Raw genomic sequence first — 23,354 nt, 5'->3', positions numbered from 1 at the left:
GAATATTGAATGCTAATCTCAAATCCAAGTGGATGTTGAATCCAGTGATGGATATTTTACCCTGTATTCATAATGACGATGATATGTTTATTACTTCTAGTCATTTTTTTCTTATAGTTTTTACATGTGCCAGTGTGTGCACATTTCTGAGTGTGTGTTGATTAGTCATTGCTCCGACCAGACCTTGCTTTGTGTAAAGCACCATACTGTATTTTGGGAACTGTGGTATGACCAATACCAGATATACTTTTAAGACTGTATTACAAACATCCGTACTTTCAAACTGATGGGCAAGGCTGACAGTAAGCAGTTTATCAGTGCAGTAGCCTTGAGTTTGCCTAATGACACTTTTAATGCTGAAGGCTGCATTTTTATTATAATGCAGTTTTGTAGTGTTAAATAAAAAGTGTATGATTTACACCTCGCATAATTTTGGAAGTTGCTCCTAATTCTACTGACTTTCTCTCAAACAGGGCAGTGCTGGTACTCCTGGTATACCTGGATCAATGGGATCTCCTGGGAAGCAGGTATAATATGCTTTATTTTTATTTAAACAACATACCATTTTAGATTCACATACTATTAGACAGGTAAACATTTTTTAATTATTTTTCTCAAATATACAGGGTGAAAGAGGTGTTCAGGGAGAAGTTGGACCAATTGGACCTATAGGACAACCTGTAAGTAACTTCTGAAATTTTTCACTTTAGATAGACTTGAATTTTAATTTAGCATTATACAACTATCTGGCTGAGAAAATGACTGCAAGTTATTTGCAGAACTGTCAGTAAAATTTTGCTTTTTATTTCACTGTACTTTATATAAAAGTAAACAGTATGTGTTATACTGAAAATAATAATAATTAATTGCTGTAGACATACAGGTTAGCTTTTTTGATGATGTTGCTTTATATAACAATAAAAATAAGATGAATCAGTTTAAAGTACAGTTATATGTTTCCATAGTCATCTAAAATAAGTTAACCAGGTAATGTTTTGCAACAATTTAGAAATTAGGCCTGGATCCTTAATGGTGTCCTGAACTGCATGTCTAGTAAGAACCCATGACCCTGTAAATATTTTACAGTAATGCAGTCTGATTTGTACTCTGCTTAACCACACTTTGGATCCAAATTTATGCTGCACAGAAGAAAGAGTTATAAATCACTCCACAGTCTTAGAATGAGAGTTATCTTTAAGCCATCTGATGTTTGAATGGTTTTAAATACATGTTTTTGCTTTTCAAACTACAAAAAAGTTGAAATGGGGTGTACACAGACATTTGAAAAGATTTGTTTAGAGGCAATCAGTACTATGTTACATTCCCCATAATATCAAATATAGCCTTTTGACATTTGCAGTTTATTCCTAGTAACCCCTGTTGTCTCAAATATGCATTTAGTTTCTACTTCTTTCTTCTTGAAATGACTCAGACACATCTTGCATAATGACAGATTATGAGAAGTGTGCAGACCTTAAAAGTTGTTATATTTTGTCATGTAGTAATTACTGCAGTCTATTTTGAAGAATAAATGCACTTTAAATGAATAGTAATGATGAACTAGGCAATGGAGCTCACTATGAAATGAAAATGCAATATGAGACATGGATGATGGAAACACTTTTTCCTAAAGTGACAGTAGAGTTACAGCCTACAGAAGCTTTCAAGTTATAAGAAATAAACATGAATCAAGTCATATCAATAGAAAAAAATTAAATCAAGTATTAGTTAAGTAGGATTTGCAAAGTATGCAATGGGCTAGCAAAATGGTCAAGTTAGGTGGAGCAAGCCATCTGTTATGTTTCTAGTGAATTAATTGAAAATCTGATGGGCATAAGTCTGGTAGCAAAACTAAAGGCACCTGTAGTAATAGAATGTTTAATATGGAAGACAATTGTAAAAAGATCATGGTACACTGGGTTACAGTGAGTAGTATATTGTCTTCTGTTCTGTGACATTTTTTGAGTGATCTATGCTAGGCCTTGCTCTTTATCTCTTTACTGGACATGCAGATGACCAAATGATGAGCAGGATAAGTTTGTTCACCATTTACACCAAAATAGGGTCATTGGTGATGATGGTGCTCAGTAATGAAAACAGAACTGTAAAACGCTGGCAGAGTAGTGCAAGAAATGGTCATAACAAGTTGGAAGAGTAGTCCAGGAAATGGTCATTTTAAGTCCTATAATAGGAAGTGCATGATGAAACTCTCTAGGAGAAAGACAAGATGAGGTGGACAAAGGTCTGAATGCTATGAGCAATGCAGTGATGAATCACATTAAGCTTACTAATAGAATAAATATTGAACGTGAAAATAAAGGATATTCTGGAGTATTTCAAGTGGTGTTAACATATTGGATGTGCTTGTGATTTTACAGCTCCATGAGCAGATGGCTATATTAAGTATTGTATGTCTCTTCACAAGAAGGATGTAAAAACCCATGGAAGATGCGTGGTTCTTGGTCATCAAGATGATCCACTGCATGGAGGAAAGGGAATATGATGGGAGTAGATGGAGACATTAGGTCTTTGTAGCTACAAGGATGTATGAGAACTAGTGGTTATGGACTTAATGTCCAAGACTGGAAGAAGAAGAAGAATGAGGTAGTCGACTACATTTAATGAGAAGGAAAAGAAATGGATCAAGGGGCAGACCTGAGCCGTTGAAAGGAAAGATTAACAAAAGAGAAGGCACTGCATCACTAAAAGGGGAGGAGTACATTGCTTTACCATGTGATTCAGCCAATCAAAAATGCCTGGATGAATTTCTTAGAGAGTGAGGCCAGAGATGGAAACTTAAGTGGAGTGGAGAGCTGGATAAGTTAAAAAGTCATGTTGGCCACAAGAGCAATGCCATGGTTATAGATTTAAATTTTCTTCCATAAAACTGTTTTGTAAGTTTATACAGTTGTAAGTAAACATTTTAGGTATTCAGGAAGTAATCCAATATAATTTAAAAGGTTTATCTTATACATGCACTTTATAAGCACTTAAACGATTGCATGGATTGTGCTATCCCTAACAGAACCAAGATGCTATCCTCCAAACAAAGGAAGACAATCTAGTGGTCCCCTGCCATAAACAAACTCTATAACAGAAGAAAGAAACTGTTGCAAAAAAGAGTAAAATTGCATGATTGGAGGAACTCCCTTGTCAGCCATAGTAAGAAGCTGGGATTCCTCATAAAATCCTCAAAAACTAGTTACAAAAACAAAATTGCCACTGATTCTAAAGACAACCACAAAGCATTCCATAGCTATGTCAAGAATCTCAATGTCAATGGCAACACTCAGATCTAATCTGTGCTACAGCACAATGGCACTAAATATATAGAACCAACTGATATTGCCAACAACTCAATACACATCCATAGAGCACAAAACGTATCAAAAAAAAACATAAATTCCATGACCAGGAACACCACTCAAAGGACAAAATGAACTCTTTATTTAACACAGCTCTGGTACCTTCTTGCCTAATAATGGAACATTTATTAATGCTATTCTGTCCCTATAGGGACATAGGAACCTAAACATGTTCCATTAGAAGGCTTTCGACACTAACCCCCACTCTAAAATTATAGATAAACTCATTAAACTAGGTATAAATCCCTATGTCACAAGATGGGTTGCCAACTGGCTCACTGACAGAACCCACACTGTGAAAGTAGCAGTCTCCAAATCCGACTTCAGACCAGTGACAAGTGGAGCACCACAGGGTTCAATCCTGGGTCCTCTCCTGTTTGGTATCTACTTCTCTGAAGCACAGGCTAACACTGAAGGTCTTTGGCTAACAAAGTTTGCAGATGACTGCAAACTTGGAGCCATAATCGAAACTCCTAATGATGTGGACATCCTACAAAAGGGCCTCACTGAGACAGATGCCTGGTGTCAAAGCCATGGCCTCAAGCACAATGCAAAAAAGTGCATTGTTATCCCCTTTGGTAAAAACTCTGTACCCATGAACTACCACATAGGCGGTAGTCTACTTAACACTGAAAGTGTGATAAGAGACCTTGGGACACAGGTGGACAGTAGTCTCTCCTTTGGTAATCACATCGCCACAGTAGTCAGGAAATCCTTCTACATGGCACACCTCATCACAAAAGGTTTCTCATCCAAGAAAAAAGAGATAATTGTTCCCCTCTACTCATCACTCATTAGACCCATATTATAAAGTACAATGCCCCTTTTGGTATGTACCTCACAAGACATTTACAACAACTGGAAAGGCTGCAGGAATACCTCACAAAGAGGATTACCAGCTTCAAACAGATGCCCTATGCAGACCGTCTCAAAAAACTCCAGCTTTACTCCATTGCATATTGCCTATTCATAGGCGATCTCTGCCTAACATACAAAGCTATGTCAAACCCAGAGCTGTTGGACATACTCCACTTAAAGAAATCCCAATCCCTCTAAGCTACATGCTCTAGGCACCTATACCTTGCCACCACAATAAACAGAACATGCTGGAGGGATAGATTCCTGTCTCAGAGACTTCCCATACTCTGGAACAAACTACCTATCTATATCAAACAAAGCTCCTCATTAGCATTCTTCAAGAAAAATTTGATGATTGGCTGGGAAACAGGCAATTCACCCCAGGGTTCACTTCTGTGGCTCTGCTTGACAGTGGCACAGGAAAATAATTTTCTTGGGTAGCGAAAGCCCAGGTACCATTTTGGCTAGGCTTATATAGGCCCTAGGGCCACTAGCCTAGTACCTACCTATCAACCTATGAACCTATTAAAAAAGCAGCTTACACAGAATTCAGAACTGTATGGGGATTTGGGAATATCTCAAAATGTATTAATAAAAAACAAGGCATGAGTTAAAATTCATGAAGATTCAGTAATATATCTAATGTAATAGGAAAGCCTAATATGTTGTTGTGTCTAATATTTTCATAATACTTTATGATGTTTTGCAGCTATATATAAATGCTTCAGGAGTTGGGATGTGGTAATAACACTAAAACATAACGTCAGAATATTTGTAGTGATCAGGATGCTACTACCTATGATTCTTCTGATGTTTCCACTGTCCAAATTCTGAATGGGTATGTGTAATGTTGTGGAACATGTATGGTGTCAAGGAAAACAGAGGCATATACGTGAATTAATTAAATAAACTCTGTAGGCACATGCGCCTTCTTTGTTTTGCATATATGTGTGTGGGGAAAGAGCAACGGGGTGACTGCAGTTTACCTTAAAACTTTTTAAGGGCCCAAACACTGCAGGGGTTTAAAACATGCATGTTATGCTGAGTAATGTCCAGTATGGCATGCTTAGAATGCTGATATATACGTTTCATTACTGTTTTTGGTGCTTTATTTCATAATATGAGAAAGAAACTATTGGGTCATAGGATAGCATTTCCAAAAATAAATACACAACTTGCTGTTTGAATTAAAGAGGAGAGAGCAGGGCAATGCAAATTATTAATTTTCTTGATTTCATTGTTCTCCAGAATTAGCTGAAAAACATTGAAGGTATATAGTTGTTCTATTGTTTTGTGCAGTTTATAAAATAATGCCAATGAATTAGATTTAAATTTACATGGAGTTTTAACCATTCTGTTTTTTGTATTATATTCTCAAAGGACAGGCCAGTAAACTCTCTAGCACAACTCTTTTAGCTTATTTTGTTCACATACTCTATTGGTTCAAATCAATGTTTTATTCTTACTCCTTCCCTTGTAAAGCCCATACTGTTGTATTATATAATACTTTTGATTTACATAGGGTATGGGAGATGCACAGGGATATAGGTTGGGTGGTAAAACGACTTCAAGTATATTAAGGTATTAAGGTCAGGGTTTGTATGCATGTATATGTGTAAGTGTGTACATTGTGTGTATATATATATATATATATATATATATATATATATATATATATATATATATATTATACACATTTATACATGCACACAATCCTACAGTCTCTGAGCTGAGGCTATTATTGTTTTGCAAAAGACAAAGAAAGGACTCTGAGTCACTGCAAAACAATTAAAATAATTATTTCAATTAAAGATGGTAAAAGTTCTAAAAGTTGGTCTGCATAAAGTAGGTACCTAGCATGGTTATAATGTCTTCACCTTTAAAGTCAATGTACCATCAAATAATTTTGTAAAAAGTTGTAAATTGTTATTATGAAATAAATGGTTATATATAAAAAAACACAATTAAAGATCTGATAACAGTGATTGGTAGCAATTAAACCTTTGAGCAATGTGTATTAAAAAGAGAAAACCATACCCTCTATTAATATAATTTAAAGAATATGCCTAGTAATTGTCCTATTTTATGTGTAAATATTGATAGATAGATTAGATGGATAGATAAATGTGTATATATTTCTGTGTCTATGTCTATGTGTGTGCACAAGATTACAGTATAGTGGGTGAAAGGCAACTTGTTCTTTTTTCACTGTAGTGCAACCTTGCAGCTGGTTTATATATGTTGTTGTGTCTTTCGGCTTTTCCCGGTTAGGGGTCACCACAGCAGAACTCCGGTCTGCTAATGATTGGTAGTTGATTTTTATGTGCCGAGTTACCAGCCCTGACGCACAACCTTCAACGAAGGTACGCCCATTCACGCATGTCTCCACGCAGAAGACGCTCTAGCTGAGAATCGAACCGGACAGCGTCTTACTGTGAGGTGACAACACTAACACAGCACCACCACTGCGGGATGAGTTGGTATATATATATATGTGGGTCTATATTATATTTTCAAAAGTTTCAAACATTGAACACCATATGGTCGACACCATATGAGCGATGTTTGAAATTTAGAAAATATAATAAAAAAAAAATAAAAAACTATACTTACCTAAATGCTGTAGGCAAGCCCCCCTGCACCTCTCACCCCTGCTACTTAAATATTCCTACTCCGAGATCACACTGCATTGAAGTAAAGAGAAAATATTCCCTATGGCGATTTCAGTGTTACGCACACGACAATCGGGTTCGCTCAATATATGTTCGACGTTTACAATTTTCGATCAAGCGATAGGAACCCTATATAATTAACAAGGGGTATGGAGGTTTCAGGGGACTTGCTCACCTGCAAAAAAAAAAAAAAAAAAACAAAAGAAAAAAGGAGTCAAAGATGGCTGCTGTTCTGTAAGCACTGCTAATCCTTAGCTCCTCTAACTATCTGGAATAAAATTAACACAGAAGATAAACCAGAACCAATTTCAACAAAATATCTTGAAATAGCAACTTTAACTAACACCTAAATAAAACCATCAAGAAGAAGAGCCTGATCTAGCTACTAAACAACTAAGATTGAAGCAAATACATTGAGGCAAGAACAAGCCGTGTGCCTGTGAAACCTTGCATACTCCATACTATACTCAAACCTGGGGTTAACATCACTACAGGATGTCGAAAAAAGATAAAAATATGGATACTACTAGATCCAAAACTAAACTTTCTGGCTTACAATCTCCTAAAAAAGACATAAACTCTAAGAGACAAAAAAATAATAAAACAACCAGATACATCTAAAACTGGAAACAAAAACAAATCTGATCAACCAGCAAACCTAGAGGATATTAAGACAGCACTACTTCCTATCCAAGAAGCAATAAAAGATCTATATTTGCAACTACAATCATTTGGGGATACATTCAACCAAGTAATAGACAGAATGGATACATCTGAAGCCAAAATCCTTGAAAATGAGGAGAAAATATCTTTAATAACAAAAAAAACTGACTCTCATGATAAAAAAATCCAAAACATCCAAGCAAAGATCACAGATCTGGAAGCAAGGTCCAGAAGGAACAATATTATTGTAAGAGGCATCCCAGAATCTGTAACTCACAATGATTTGATATTTTACATCACCCAAATTTTCACTATCTTGCTCAAAGAACCAGGAAAAGCCCAGCAAATAATAATAGAAAGAGCACATAGAGTTCTGAGAGAAACTCAAGCATCATACAAACCTAGATCAGTATATGCAAAACTATTAAACTTTCAAGATGTTAACACAATTTTGCTGACTGCTAAGAAAAATGGTGGAACTCTTACCTGGAATAATAACATAATATCATTGGCTCAAGACCTTCCCCTTCAAATAAGGCAAGCCAGACAGCTTCTTTCCCCCTACTGCAAATTCCTGATTGAAAGGAAAATACAATTTCAAATGAAATATCCAAACTCACTAATTTTCCACTTAGAAGGAGTCAAATATGGGATTGCTAATCATAAAGAAGCCAAAGATACTTTTCTTGCTGTGTTTAAAAAAGTTCCCACATTAGATCGTTAAATTCACTCACCGAAATGACATCTGGGCCTTAAGTGTATAGCTGGACTCACTGCAGTGCTCCGAGGTCTATTATTGCCTTCTGACTCTTTGTTGGGCCTTCTTAGGCCTCTAATAATGGTGTTTTGTCATTTTTTTTCTCTCCCAAGCCACGAGGAGCTAATGTGGAAATTCAGAACTGCTTCTGCTTCTGTTTTTTCCCACGATAGGAACCAAAAGCTTCTGCATCACTACTGACTCTGTCTCTTTAAAGGACCACACTTCCGGGACATCCAGACTGATTAAATGGTCCCCCTACGAGTGTTTACACAGTTGGATTTCCTCAATGAATGCCCCGCAGTGCCCAAAAATTATTATGGTCATCTGTCAAAAATAAAACGAGACTGCAACCAAATGCCATAATTTTGCAAGGATTTTCAAAGATAAACTTTCTGTACTGTTAAGGAAAGCTTAAATTTAGTTAGTTTAAACCAGTTTATCCTAATACCTAATCCAAAGAAGGAAACTTCAGTTTTGACATGACGTAACATGAAATATTGACATCTAATCAGAAAATTCCTCTATTTAGCTAATCTACATGCTACGGATTTATTTTCCAGTTCCAAAAATAACATCATCCCCTCTCATCTATTGCTGCTTGGTCCAATGGCAGAATATAATGCCCGATTCAGGATGTATCTCACAGGAAAAAGAAGGGAGAGGAAGGAAAGGGGAAGAAAAAAGAAAAGAACGAAAAACTTTCTCTAGAATCTTCACTGAGTGTAGTTTTGATGAACATTTCTTATAGCTTTTGCATGTCGCTAAAACAGCTATCAATGAGTTAACATGTGTACCAGGTTATCAGAGGAGGACTTGACAATAAAAATTAGTTTGCAATCATATCCACACTTAGATAACTTGAAATCCTCATTCTCAGGTTGAAGACCATGTAACTATTAAACAAATAGAGAAGCCACAGAGGTTATTAACTAAATTTTTAGTCTTGAGAATGAGTCTCCAAGAAAAGTTAGTAATTATATATTTTTACTTTGTACCTTATAGTCTATTAACAGGTAACCTGTGCCGCATTTACATCTCCTTTGGAGACCCTGTCTTAGCAATCATTTTTAACAGTCTGCATGCTTACTGGTCGATTAGAAAAATAAAATCAAATGCCAATACTTACTTATATATTCCAGAAATAGAAGACCACCCTCTGTACCTTCACAACCGACATATTTCCTGGTCACTTGTTTGATAGGATGCTACTTCTGTTTACCACTGTTCTGTGGTCTTCTGATTCTTGAGATAGTATGTTTAAAATCCCATTGCTTTAATGATAAAGCAATGAAACATCTATGTAAAAAGTTTTACACTGTAGCCCTTGCCTTAATATTGAGATAAGTATAGTATTATCTCTGTTGACTAACTTATTTATCTAAATGGAAAATCTTTTGTAAAAGATACTTCATTTTCAGCAATTCATTCCAGTACTTAATTTTTAGCATTTCTTCCTGGCTCATGTTTCCAGTGGCTCTTGGCTACATATGTATTATATTATTTGTGCAATCCTTAATATAAGAGTCTTGCTACATTATTGTCCCTTCCAGTATACAGACCTTCATCCTTTTTAGTTCTATTAATATCTAACCTACATTTGTATGTATATTCCAGTTTTCTATAGATTTTGTAAACCAGTGTGTGTGCATAGTCCACTGTCTTCACCTGCCATTATTAACCTTTAATTTTGTATTTCATATACCCCAGTTTTTTAACTATACACTCTCAGAAATATTTTAAAAGGTGAAAATGTATCACTCTTCACCAAAGTCTTATTGAATTTAAATGATACACCTTGATGTTTTATGTAACATTGTCAAATACAGTTATCCAGAGGTCCTTCACAATAAGATCAGGAAATTTTGTGAGGAGTATTGTACTCCGTTGCGGGCTAATTACTGCTGGAAAAGAGCTTTAACTAGTTCTCTTAATTCTCCGGACATTAAGTTTAATGACATTTTTGCTATCCTCCTTTGAAGAAATATCAGCTCACACTATTGACATGCCACTACAAGCTATATATATCAAACTGATGTTTAATTTGACAGAAGGAGGGGCATGTTTGCCTGGATAATCATATGTCCTTGCTTGTACTTGATGCAAAGTTAGCTTTATTGTTTTATATGTTTTTTATACTTCTGTATGTACATAGTCAAAGGTACACACATTAGAATTAAGCAAACTGCTATTTCAACCCATTATAAACCAAACTGAGACACAACCCATAGTTTTAATCTTATGTTCCAACTGGTAGATTTAGACTGCCAGTCACTAAACATTACGGATAAGGAGGTAAAACCCTTTGATTCCTGCGGATTGGCTGTAGGAAACATCAGTACTATATAACCTATAAGGGTAACATCAAGTGTTTCGGGTGATAGATCTGTTGTTTAAAAAATTGGGGATCAAAACGAGACAATAATACTTGTGGTAGATTGTACAGGATGATCCTAGACATATAAACATTCACACATGCACCCATGCTCACATGCACACATGCACTCATATTTTGATACAGCTAGCTTTATTTATATTGTTACTATCCGAATAACCTGCTAACATACCATCCTGATAATGGAAAGATGCTGCCTCTTTTCCTTCCTCATATTACTTATTTTAAACGATCATATTATTTGACATGATTGAAGAAACAACAACTATAGACATACTAAGAATAAAAATAAATACCTAATTATTTTAGAATACAGTTATAATGTTTGCAAATATTGGTTCTAACAATGCCTTTCAATACTGCTTTTCTCAATTACTGCTAATCTTTTAGGATATACACTTTTGATGTTATAATGCTGCAGTGGTGGTGCTGTGGTAGAGTTGTCGCCTCACAGTAAGATGTTGTCCTGTTCGATTCTCAGCTAACGCGTCTTCTGTGTGGAGACATGCGGTGAATGGGCATACCTTCATTGAAGGTTTTGCGTCAGAGCTGGCAACACGGCACGTAAAAATCTACTCTACTGTTAGGCGACCCCTAACCGGGAAAAGCCGAAAGACACAACAACTTTTGATGTTATAACTTCTTTATTTAAAAATTATTGAGGAGTTTAGGGTTATATTAGTAGTGCTTTCTAGGGAGTCAGTTTGTTAAGCTTTGTCAATGTTGTTAAAATTTATGCAGGGATACTCGTCTTCATTTATTACTTAAATGTTAAAACACAATATGTAAATACTCTATTGAACTATCGATCTCTAAACTTAATAACCACTTATTCCCTGCTTTATTCCTGGTCCATGGGGGTAGTGGTTAGGCTAGAGCTGGGACGGGAATAATAAGATACTTTCGTAATTCGATCTCATCAACATGCAAACAAAAACTATTAACTGTAACTAATACACAAGACTTATTTCACCGACACTCCAAACACATCAATGTGGGAATTTGATTCATGGAATATCAAAGGGCTCCAGAATAAAAAGAAAAGAAAACTTTTTTTACACCTCATTCTACAAGCAAAAGCAAATTTTATACTAGTCCAGGAAACACATCTAACCCTTGAACAATTGTCAGAAATTAGAAAAAAAAATGGATAAGGGAAATTATAGCTTCTGAAGCTAAAACCAACAGTGTGGGGGTAGCTATAATAATTAAAAAAGCAATTTCAAGACAAAATACTGGAAATCAGAGTGGACAAAGAGAGTAGGTGGTGCTATGTAACTCTTTCAACCCCGAATCTTCCTAAGCCCCTTTTGGTACCAAATATCTATGCCCCTTGTAACAATCAACACTCTTTTCTTGCATCATTATACCCTATTCTAAACCAATTTCAAAACCACTATATGATTCTAAGTGGTGACTGGAACATGTACCAAAATCCAGACCAGGACAAATCAAGTATGACTCTAACACATAACAAACAAGCATCTCTAGCTTTAAATGAACTCAAACATGATTACAAACTATATGACCCCTTTAAATATGGAGATAGCCCAAATAAATCTAGAAAATTTACTTTCTACTCTCATTGCCACAAAATGTGGTCGAGAATAGACTTTTTTTCTAATTTCAGAATCACTCATTAACTTAGACCCAAAACTGAACATCCACACTAGATACCTCTCATACCACTCCAAAATTACTCTACATCTTAATGGGAACCCAAAGAATAGTACAATAAAAAGAGGTTACAATTGGTCCCTGAACCCCAATCTTCTAACCAAAAAGGAGATAATAAATGAGATTCAATCCATACTCAAATCAACCCTGTCTAACATTCCCAATTCTCAGATACCCCTGGATATTGAATGGGCAGCAACCAAAGCACAAATTAGGGGAATATGCATTAAAAAAGCAGCTTACTATAAAAAATTCAACTTAAAGAGGAGCAGGACTTAGAAACAAAAATACAGATACTTGAGTTTGACCTACTAACTAATTTTAAAACTCAAACAGAAACAGAAATCCAGAAACTCCAAAAGGATCTCTACCTCTTACATAACAATAAATTATCCTTTTATGAAATCAAAATGTTAGCCAACTATGCTAATGAAGTTCAAACACCATCCTGAGAACTAGCCAGAATTATAAACCAAACCAAATCCCCCTCTCAAATATCTGAAATATTTTGCAAGAACAAACACTACACTAACAATGAAGATATTATTAAAACCTTTGAATTAATATATTCACAAATCTATGGAGAACACCTATTACTACCCTCAAAAGAAGATAGAACACGCTTTCTACAAAAACTCAATTTCCCAAAACTAGACCCAAACCAACAAGAAAAATTAAGCAAACCTATCTCTATTGATGAAATAACCTCAACAATTCAACAAATGAAAACACGTAAAGCCCCTGGCCCAGACGGTCTTACTTCCGAATTTTATAAAACTTTCTCTCCCATCGTAGCCTAAATTTTATTCCACATACTGAACTATTTAATAAATGATAAAATTAATGATATACTCTTTAATTCTTCTAAAACTATTTTTATACTCAAAGAACAAGCTGACCCAAAAAACCCAAATAGCTATAGACCCATATCATTATTAAACATTGACACCAAAATCTTAACATCTATACTTGCAAACAGAAAAAAACCTAATGGATAAAATTATCTCCCCTGAACAGTCTGGTTTTATAACATTCAGACAAACAAGTGATAATACATTAACACTTAACACACTAATCTCATATGCTAATCAAAACAACCTAAACATATACTCACTAGTTATTGATGCCCATAAAGCCTTTAATAGAGTAAATATAAAATTTTTACTTCAAACTCTACCTTACTTTAACATACCTCAAAAGTTTATCCAGATCCTACAAATATTATACAATAGCTCCTGTACATCTTTATATATTAACAAAACTTGGTCAGATAGAATTCCAATTAAAAATGGAACCCGTCAAGGATGTCCTCTATCTCTTCTACTCTTTAACTTATACCTAGAGTCACTCTTCCTAAATATTAAACAAAATATATATCATAACCCCCCCCCAATAATTTATAACACCAAAATTTTCTTATCCGCTTTTGCTGATGATCTCAATATTTATTGTACCACACCAATTTCTGATATATATAAAATATCTGCTATTGAACACTTCTCGATGATATTGAACTACAAATTAAATCTCAAAAAAACTAACATCTTCCCTTTAAAAACTCCTAAACCATTCTTTCTTCTACCACTGGTAGGGAAATTAAAAACAGAAGAAGTAATTAACTACTTAGGCATTATATTCTCTACAAACAACAAAGATTTTTACTCAGACAACATAACTCAAAAATGGCAAAACATTTTACTAGACCTTAATAGATGGAAAAATCTAAGGCTACCATTTCTGGCCAAAATATCTGTAATTAAAATGAATGTGTTAACCAGACTACTCTATATCTTCATGACTTCCCAGATAACCATACCCAATAATTTTTTTAAGCAAATACACACCTTGCTTGCTAAATTCATATGGGAGCACAAAAAAAACAATCTCATATGACAAATTAACGACCCCCAAAAATAAAGGTGGCTTAGACCTTCCAAACTTTGAGACATACTACTTAATCATAAATACTAATAGAGTTTTACAAATAGCCGAATATTACCCAAAAAATAAAGCTTGGTACTCGCACTGAATAATAATATACCATAGACACATCAAAAGTCTGGACATCAACCCCAAAGCCTTACCATTTCTAAATACCAGCTTAATGAAATCTTGTAACTTAATAGAACCCCTTAAACATTCCATTGCACTAACACAAAAACAATTCAAATCCCTAAACCTTATACAAGCTATGATGACATTACAACCCTTGCACAAAAACCCTAATCTTAAAATAATCAGACCCTAAACCTAAATCACTTCCTTCAGACCCTAAACCTAAATCACTTCCTTCGACTAATCAATACAACCATCCAAGACATATACCCATATTTAAATTGCTCCTTACAAGAAATAAGGAACCAGTTGAACCTCCCCAAAACATACCTAGTGATCCTGAGACAGATCAAAGAGTTATGTACCAGTTATCTCCATGACACTAACATAAACAACAAAGATACAGCAACTTGTAACTTACTTTGGAAAACCATCCTCTCAACTAAAAAAATTACCACCTATACATACAAAATAATCAAAGACATTAAATTCCAGAAACATATACTCATCTCTGACTATTGGAGAAAGAATAATTCATCCATTGATAATCATCACTTGAACCAAGCAATTAACCTAACAATAAAGTCTATACCCCTTCAAAAACTAGTATTTACCCAACGTATGATTTATAACAATACATATTTCACACCTGCTATTCTACATACATTTAATCCTATGAAATCCCCTTTCTGTTCACACAGTAAAGACCAAACTGCTGATTTACTCCACCTCTTTTGGAGCTTTAAATGTGTGTTTAAACTTTGGAACTCCCTTAAACTTCAATTACAAAAGACGGGCTAACAGGCATCTACACTCACCTGGGAATTTACTCTATTACATATCCTCCCAAACAATATCTCTAAAACCCAAGCAATTACCCTGATTAATATTTTTCTTTTAATGAAACTTTATATAGCTACCAATTGGCTTAACCCAACTAATACTTCTTGGGAGAATTTTAGATTGATGGCAACTAAACATCTTTTAGCTCATAAAATAATAATTAACAAAAGGGACAAAAATATTAAACTTAGGAAATTATGGGAACAAGTTTTTAATATTATTCTTGCATAACTTTCCACAATTGACCATACATAATTATAACTAAGAGTCTTCATAACATCTCACATCCCTAACTCCTAAGAATTTTTTCTCTTCCTCGTTAATATTTTACTCATAATAACCCTTGCTGAATTATTTCACCTGCTCTACTGAATTTTGAAAGCATCTATGTATATAGTGTAGATAGTATTGTTTGGTTATTCTCTTTTTGCATTGCTTTCAGTGTATATCAATTGTTAATGTTTATGTGTTTTCTCTCTATTTGTTGCATTTCATTTGCTCTTCTGTATTGATGTAAAGAATAAATAAAAATTATGGAAAAAAAAAAAAGTAAAAACTTTAGTGTTTTTCTTTTTTTTTTTTGATAATGTGCATTTGGAGCAGTTGTGCTCTTTAACTTTATATATATATATATATATATATATATATATATATATATATATATATATATATACACACATGGGATCCGTACAGATCCCCGAGGGTACTTTCTGCCAAAGCAGAAATCACCGAACATACTTTACCGAAAGTGCTGTTCACTGAAGCAGCACTTTCGGATAAGTATGCTCATTGTGCCGGTCGCACAACGGTGTGGTTAAGGAAAAATTCCCTTTTCCCCACTGTAGTGCGACCTTGGAGTGAGAATATAAAAGTAGGGGGGTGTGGGGGGCACAGCCCCCCCCTGCATAAAAGAAGATTTATTGTTTTTTTTTCTAACACATTTTAGCGAAAGTGCTTTTTCGGTGAAAGCACTTTCGTTAAAGTGCGTTCGGTTATTGTGGATTCGGACTATTGAACTTTCGTTCAATAGTCCTAGATCCATTAATATATATATATATATATATATATATATATATATATATATATATGGGTTCACTACATAATCTCGAAAGTTTGAAATACCAGATTTCAAAATCTTGAGACTATATAGCCGAAAGCCCTAAATGCCGAAAGACCAGAAGCATGAAATTCGAAATCCTGAACGGACAACACACATACAGCACACACATACACATAAACACAACTTCCCCCCACAGTCAAACATATCATCCTACACTACAGATAAGCAGGGGGGCAAGCCCCATGGCACCCCCATATGTGGGGGCTGCGGCCCCCACACCCCCTCTACTTAAGTATACTAACTCTGAGATCGCACAGACACACAAGGGAAACTCACTCCCACAATTTTACAGTCCCTCACACACACACATCACAGTCACAACACACACTAAAGCCCCTAACCAGCACACTTACATATAGATACTTACCTGAATTCCACCTATCCATCCACAAACCGCAACACCAGAAGCGCTACTTCAATATCTCCGTACATCAGGATTTTGAATTTTGCACTTCTGGTCTTTCGGTATTTAGGGCTTTCGGGTATATAGTCTCGAGATTTTGAAATTCGGTATTAGAAAATTTTGAGATTATGTAGTGGACCTATATATATATATCTATATATATATATATATATATATATATATATTTATACATATATATACATACATACATATATATATATATATATATATATATATATATGTATGTATGTATATATATATATATATATGTATGTATAGATAGATAGATATACACATATGCATAACTGATTAATGATAAAATGCTACATTTTCTAGTTTTTTCCATTAGCCACCTGGAACAACTTTAAAAGGTATGATCCCTTTCTAGAAAAATCATAATGGTGGAAAACTCAAGCTACTCATAAATCCTTCAGTAATGATCATTAAATTCTCTTTCTTGCAAATACTTCTAATTGATTTCCCACTGGTCTACAAAGCAATGTCTGATTCTGCTGTACTTCAAAGTCTATGTGTGGAATGCACCTCTGAAGAGTTAGCACCAAAATTGATGAGTCTCATAATAAAAATTAATATAATTTATAATAAAATGTGACAGATGCATTACACAGCACAGAGTAAAGGATAACCTATTTCTGCTCAAAGAAATTAAGTTAAAAATATCAATGTGGGTTAATGGCAAACATGTTTCTTTAAGACTATGAACCAATGGACAACATGGATCCCCAAGCCTATCACATTAAACCTAGTTCTTAATTCAAGAAAAAAATAAATGAATTAGGAGTTCACATTTTATTCATTGCAGAAAGCTGATTTGTGATTAGTAATGTCAGTTAAACTCATTAACAGAGAAGAAAAGGGTCTATATTAGAACAACAAAGACACTAAACATTGAACGGCCTAAAGGCCGAAAATACCATACCTCGAAGTCACATTTGTGGGGGGACTGCCCCTCACACCCTCTGCTAATTATATATACCAACTCTGAGATCGTACTACAGTGAGGAAAGGGCAAATATTCTGGTCTTCACTGTATTGCAATCTCACAAAGAGCCCATAGTTGAACGGCATTTCCGACATTTAGGCCGTTCGATGTTTAACATCATCAATTTGGTAATAGGAACCCAAAGAAAACCCTTGTTATGTGCAATTCTTTCTTCTGAAGCTATGATACTTGTACAGACATCTCAGGTAAACATATTGCTGAATATTTTAAAATCTCCATGACTCCCATATATTTACACTCAAATAGGTTTCTGCCTTTTTTTAATTTCTCCAAATGTTCAAGGTTTTTAATGCTGTGGCAAGAATGAACCCCACTACTAATTCAAAGCATAGTTAAAGTTTATGAAATGATGTTTGCTTTAGTCTTTGATGTTTACACACAGAATGCCCTTATAATTGCTTTGCTTTTTATTTCGTTTGCCATTACATGTATTCTCAGCCCACTTAAGCATGCTTGGATTTTAAATTGGCTCGTTTGTTTTGTCTACCACTGGAACTATATGTTTGTCCTTAATAAATATGCAGGAAGCTATAATCACTAGATATAGCTAGTTCAGTGTAGCTCATATGCTGTTTTTTCCCCTTTCTTCTTTAACTATAAAATCTACTTTTCTTTCTTTTACTTTAACTGCTGGTATTTGGTGGTTTAATGTGACTATTATCATCTACATGTTTTAGTTCTTCTTTGCTGATGTTTCCAGTTTCTCTTAGCTACTTGTATTTTGTAAAATTTAACAGTTTCAAGCATGAAAACCATGCCGCATTATTGTGCCCTTTTTTGGAAAAGACGTCAGCCATAAATATATTACAGCATGCTGTGTTGCTTGAAAGACACAATTCCATTACTTTTGTTGAATACTACAGTTTGGTAATAGTATGTTTACTTCCTTCTTTCAGGCAAAATATGAAGCCTTTATTTGAATACAAGTCTTAATTTTACGTGTGGCTAATAAATATATATAATTTAGTATGTTCAGAAGACTTTAGGAAGTTACATTGACAATCACAAACCAGTTCCAACTCCCTGTCTAGGTGACATCAGCTAAGCTGCTGAGATCTCCATTCTTGTTTACAAAGTCATGCTATGGAAGAAGTTTTCCATTAGCAGAAAGAACAGTTACTGCTGTGCTTGCCTACCTGCTAGCAGATATCTACAAACATCACCTAATTAGATAGCTAGAGCATGTGCTAATTTGTGGAAGTACTTCTGGGCATGAAATTATACTTGATTGCTTTTCAAGTTAAGCATGATTACTGGTGTAAAAACATAATCATTTATACATGAGCCCTAAGGTTATAGTCTGTTGTTATTAAAAAAAAAATGTCAGGTAAGCAAGAAAAAGCTGGGAAATTTATATGGCTGTCATAAGAAACAGTTGTTCTCAGCTAGGGTATGAATGAGTCGTATTCTAAATATTAGTTTGATGGAATTCCTTAAACAGTATCAGTTTATCAAGGCATTTATTTTATTTTTCATTGATACAAGAGCTATGTGAAACAGAATCGCCGAGCATTAAGCTATTACCTGCTAACTCAACATGCTTGTTGTTATGTTTCTATACTGTGTGCACTTTAAACTACTTCATATAAAGGAAAAGAGCATGAAATTATATTTCTCTGACCCTACTGAGGCGGACTTCTTAAATTTGTCATGACATGGTGGGGAAAATCATTTTGTGAAAGCAGAAAAAGAAAATCTAATGCCATTCCTATGCTGTTGAAGGAATTATAAACCAGCTTTGTATTAAACGGCATGCGGTATTTCCTAAAGTAAGCCTGACGTTTCTCATTTTGTAGAAAACACATCTCTATTTTGTGAAGGCACATAAGGTAATACAATTCTTCCTGCAAAATGCAAAGCTCCCTGCTTGTGTGTGCCAACAGATACTTTCTAGAGATAAAGCAGCAACACCAGGAAAAATGTAAGCACTCGATGATAATGGCACAGCAACTTGCAGTCTCATCTTTGATGCTAAAATACCAGAAGGTTGTCAGTTTGGCCCACACATCTGGATTATCTTTCTATATTCCATTACCAATAATGTAGTCTGTCATTTGTGCTAAGGGTGCTTTTTCTGCTTTTCTGAGGTATCATCTCTTGAATGAGATTTTAAAACATCAGGTTTATTAGTTAATGAGAGATCCAGTCCCATTTCCTTATCTAAAAGTATAATAAAAATTAACTAAAATAAAATCCATTGTGTACTTTTAACAGTTGATACTTTGGTATGATATTTGCTAAACAGTACATGCTGAATAAGCTACCCATTCTGCATGTTGTGCATATGTTTTCCTTTGATAAACATCTCTTAACTATTAAAATTCGTTCACCAGTTGTTCTGAAAACTAATCTTCATAAGATAAAATGGATATATTTTACAACACAACAAAGACAGCTTCAGACTATCCCAGTTTTGGTCTCAAGATTGAATGGTACACAATCTGCATGAGAGTTAGTGGGAAATGTTTTTTAACCCACAATCCAGGAAGTAGCTTTAGGGGTAGACATGATTAGTTATGGCCTGGCAATCAGGCTAAGAGACCCACGCAGCAAAACTTCAAATGTTCTCTATTGCACTGGTTTGGGGACCTTATCCTTCTCATTTTTATTTCCTCTAGTCACAAAATAGAATAAAATCATGATAACTTTCAAGGAAAACAATTACTTCCAACCGTTAAAAGTAAATGAACGCAGACTAGATACTTCTTAGTAAGACCTGTACAACAGAAGGAAGAAACTGTTGCAAAAGAGAGTAAAATTCCATGAGTGGAGGAGCTCCCTGGTCAGCCTCAGTAAGACGCTGAGATCCCTTCTAAGATCCTCCAAAGCTAGCTACGAAAACAAAACCGCCACTAATTCTAAGGAAAACCAGAAAGCATTCTATAGCTATGTCAAGAATCTCAATGGCAACACCCAGATCTGCTCTGAGTTACAGCACTAAGGCACGAAAATTACAGAACCAACTGATATTGCCAACATCCTGGCAGATAGGTTCAGTGCTAACTTTACCCCCCCTCGCCCACTAAAGGGCCCATATCTATACAGGAAGAAGGTAGAATCCCTGTAATCACAACTATGCAGGTAAAAGCTGCACTCTCTAAAGCCAAAGACACAACATCCCAGGTTGCATTTTACATGAACTTCAGAACGAACTGGCTCCCCAGTTAAGCACCATTTTCAATAATAGCCTTGCATCAGGCTTTGTGCCCACTGAATGATGCACAGCAGCAGTTATCCCACTCCACAAAGGGGGAGCCACCACTGATCCCGGGAACTATCGACCTATTAGCCTGATGAACCTGGTCTGCAAGGCCATGGAATGTATCATCATCGAACTCATAAACAAAGACATTGATAAAATCCAAACTCTTGATCCAACCCAGTTCAGGTTTGTGAAAGGCAGATCATGCCTCCTGAACCTGATCGACTTCTTTGAGGCAGTCAACAAAGCCGTAGATGAGGGTAAGGTGGTTCACACAGCCAATCTTGACCTCGCCGAGGCTTTCGACACCATCCCCCATTCTGGAATTATAGCTAAACTCACTAAACTAGGTATAAATCACTACATCACAAGATGGATTGCCAACTGGCTCACTGACAGAACCCACACTGTAAAAGTTGCAGACTCCAAATCTGACCTCAAAGCAGTGACAAGTGGAGTACCACAGGGTTCCATCCTGGGACCTCTCCTGTTTGGTATCTATTTCTCTGAAGTACAAGCTAACACAGAAGGCCTCTGGCTAATGAAGTTCGCAGATGACTGCAAACTAGGAGCCATAGACAATTCCCCAAATGATGTGGACATCCTACAGAAGGGCCTCGCTGAGACAGATGCCTGGTGTCAGAGCCATGGCCTCAAGCTCAATGTCAAAAAGTGCAGTGTCATCCCCTTTGGTAAAAACTCTGTACCCATGAACTGCCACATAGGCAACAATCTACTTAACACTGAATGTGTGATAAGAGACCTTGGAACCCAGGTGGACAGTAGTCTCTCCTTTGATAGTCACATCGCCACAGTAGTCAGGAAGTACTTCTACATGGCACACCTCATCATAAAAGGGTTCTCATCCAGGAAAAAAGAGGTCATTGTTCCCCTTTACTCGACACTCATTAGACCCATTATAGAGTACAATGCCCCTTTTGGAATGTACCTCACAAGACATCTGCAGCAGCTGGAAAGGCCACAGAAGTACTTCACAAAGAGGATTACTGTCCTCAAACAAATGCCCTACACTGACTGCCTCAAAAAACTCCAGCTTTACTCCATAGCATATCGCCTACTCCGAGGTGATCTCTGCCTAACATATAAAGCTATGTCAAACCCAGAGCTGTTGGACATGCTACACCTAAAGAAATCCCAATCCCTCCAAGCTACATGCTCTAGGGACCTAAACCTTGTCACCACAATAAACAGGACATGCTGGAGGGATAGATTCCTGTCCCAGAGACTTCCCATACTCTGGAACAGGCTACCCATCTATGTCAAGCAAAGTTCTTCATTAGCACTCTTCAAGAAAAATCTTGATGAGTGGATGGGAAATAGGAAATACACCCCAGGGATCACTTCTGTGTTTCTGCTTGACAGTGGCACAGGAAAATAACTTTCTTGGGCGGCGTAAGCCAGGGAACCTTGTTGGCTAGGCTTGTGTAGGCCCTTGGGCTGATAGCCTAGTACCTACCTATGAACCTAGACATTATATTGTTAAAGATGCTGCAGGTTTGTTGTGGATTTCCTTTGTATGGCTGCTCGAATTATAAGTTATCGACAACAAGTTGTTAGTTAACATTCTAGTTGGACTATATACAGTCTCTGTACATAATGTGCAGTTGCATATGCAGTATATAAAATGACATAAAAATATTGAATTGTTAACCATGCTACATATGACATTGGTCAACACACAGTGGATTCAAAAATGCACTAAAAATATAAAAAAAACACACTGGTAATAATGTTAATTTCATTTATTTGTTTTTTTTTTTCATTCTATTAGTCATTCTGGGATCAAACCCATTTTTAGAGGGGACCTTGTAGTATTGTTGGCAGGAGAGGATTCAGAGAAGGACTGTTAGTATATCAAAGTTCTAAAATCACAATCAGATGATAAAACAGAATATTAATTTTAAAAAAGGATATTAACACAGCAGTTTATTTCAGATATGTTATGGCAGACCTCTGTATGGGGTTGTGATTTACATGCAGAGCATTTGCAAGTGTCAATGCAAATGATTAAAATATATAGAAATACCGTTCTACAGTTTAAATAAACTGTGCAGTTTAGCCACTTGAGAAGCTGATTTGCTTCATTGCTAAGTAAATCAGTAAATTTAGGCAATATTATATTCACTGCAGTTGGGGTCTATATTAGATCACCTAATGCTTAAAAAAGCGAATGGTGATTAATTGACTCTATGTAAGCGAAAGCTTACAAAGTTGAACTGTCAGAACAGTGATTTTTTCCAAGGGAAAAAAATCGCTGTTCCTACAAGAAAAAAAAAAAAAAAAAAAAAAAAACACCTTA

General features: G+C 35.6%; 1 protein-coding gene across 1 annotated transcript in view; it reads left to right on the top strand.

Annotated features, from left to right (window-relative positions):
• The window catches only part of COL9A1 (collagen type IX alpha 1 chain), a 655,564-nt gene that overhangs the window by 517,689 nt on the left and 114,521 nt on the right, over nt 1-23,354 (top strand). The window contains exons 27-28 of the mRNA XM_044063896.1: nt 474-527; nt 627-680. Of these exons, the coding sequence (XP_043919831.1) occupies nt 474-527; nt 627-680 (108 nt within the window). The remainder of the gene's footprint in view (nt 1-473; nt 528-626; nt 681-23,354) is intronic.

The sequence above is a fragment of the Protopterus annectens genome, chromosome 2.part2 (assembly GCF_019279795.1).
Source record: "Protopterus annectens isolate FY-2018-M chromosome 2.part2, PAN1.0, whole genome shotgun sequence".
NCBI lineage: Eukaryota > Metazoa > Chordata > Ceratodontiformes > Protopteridae > Protopterus > Protopterus annectens.
The sequence above is the reverse complement of the archived record's forward strand: the minus strand, read 5'-3'. Positions and strand labels throughout refer to the sequence as shown.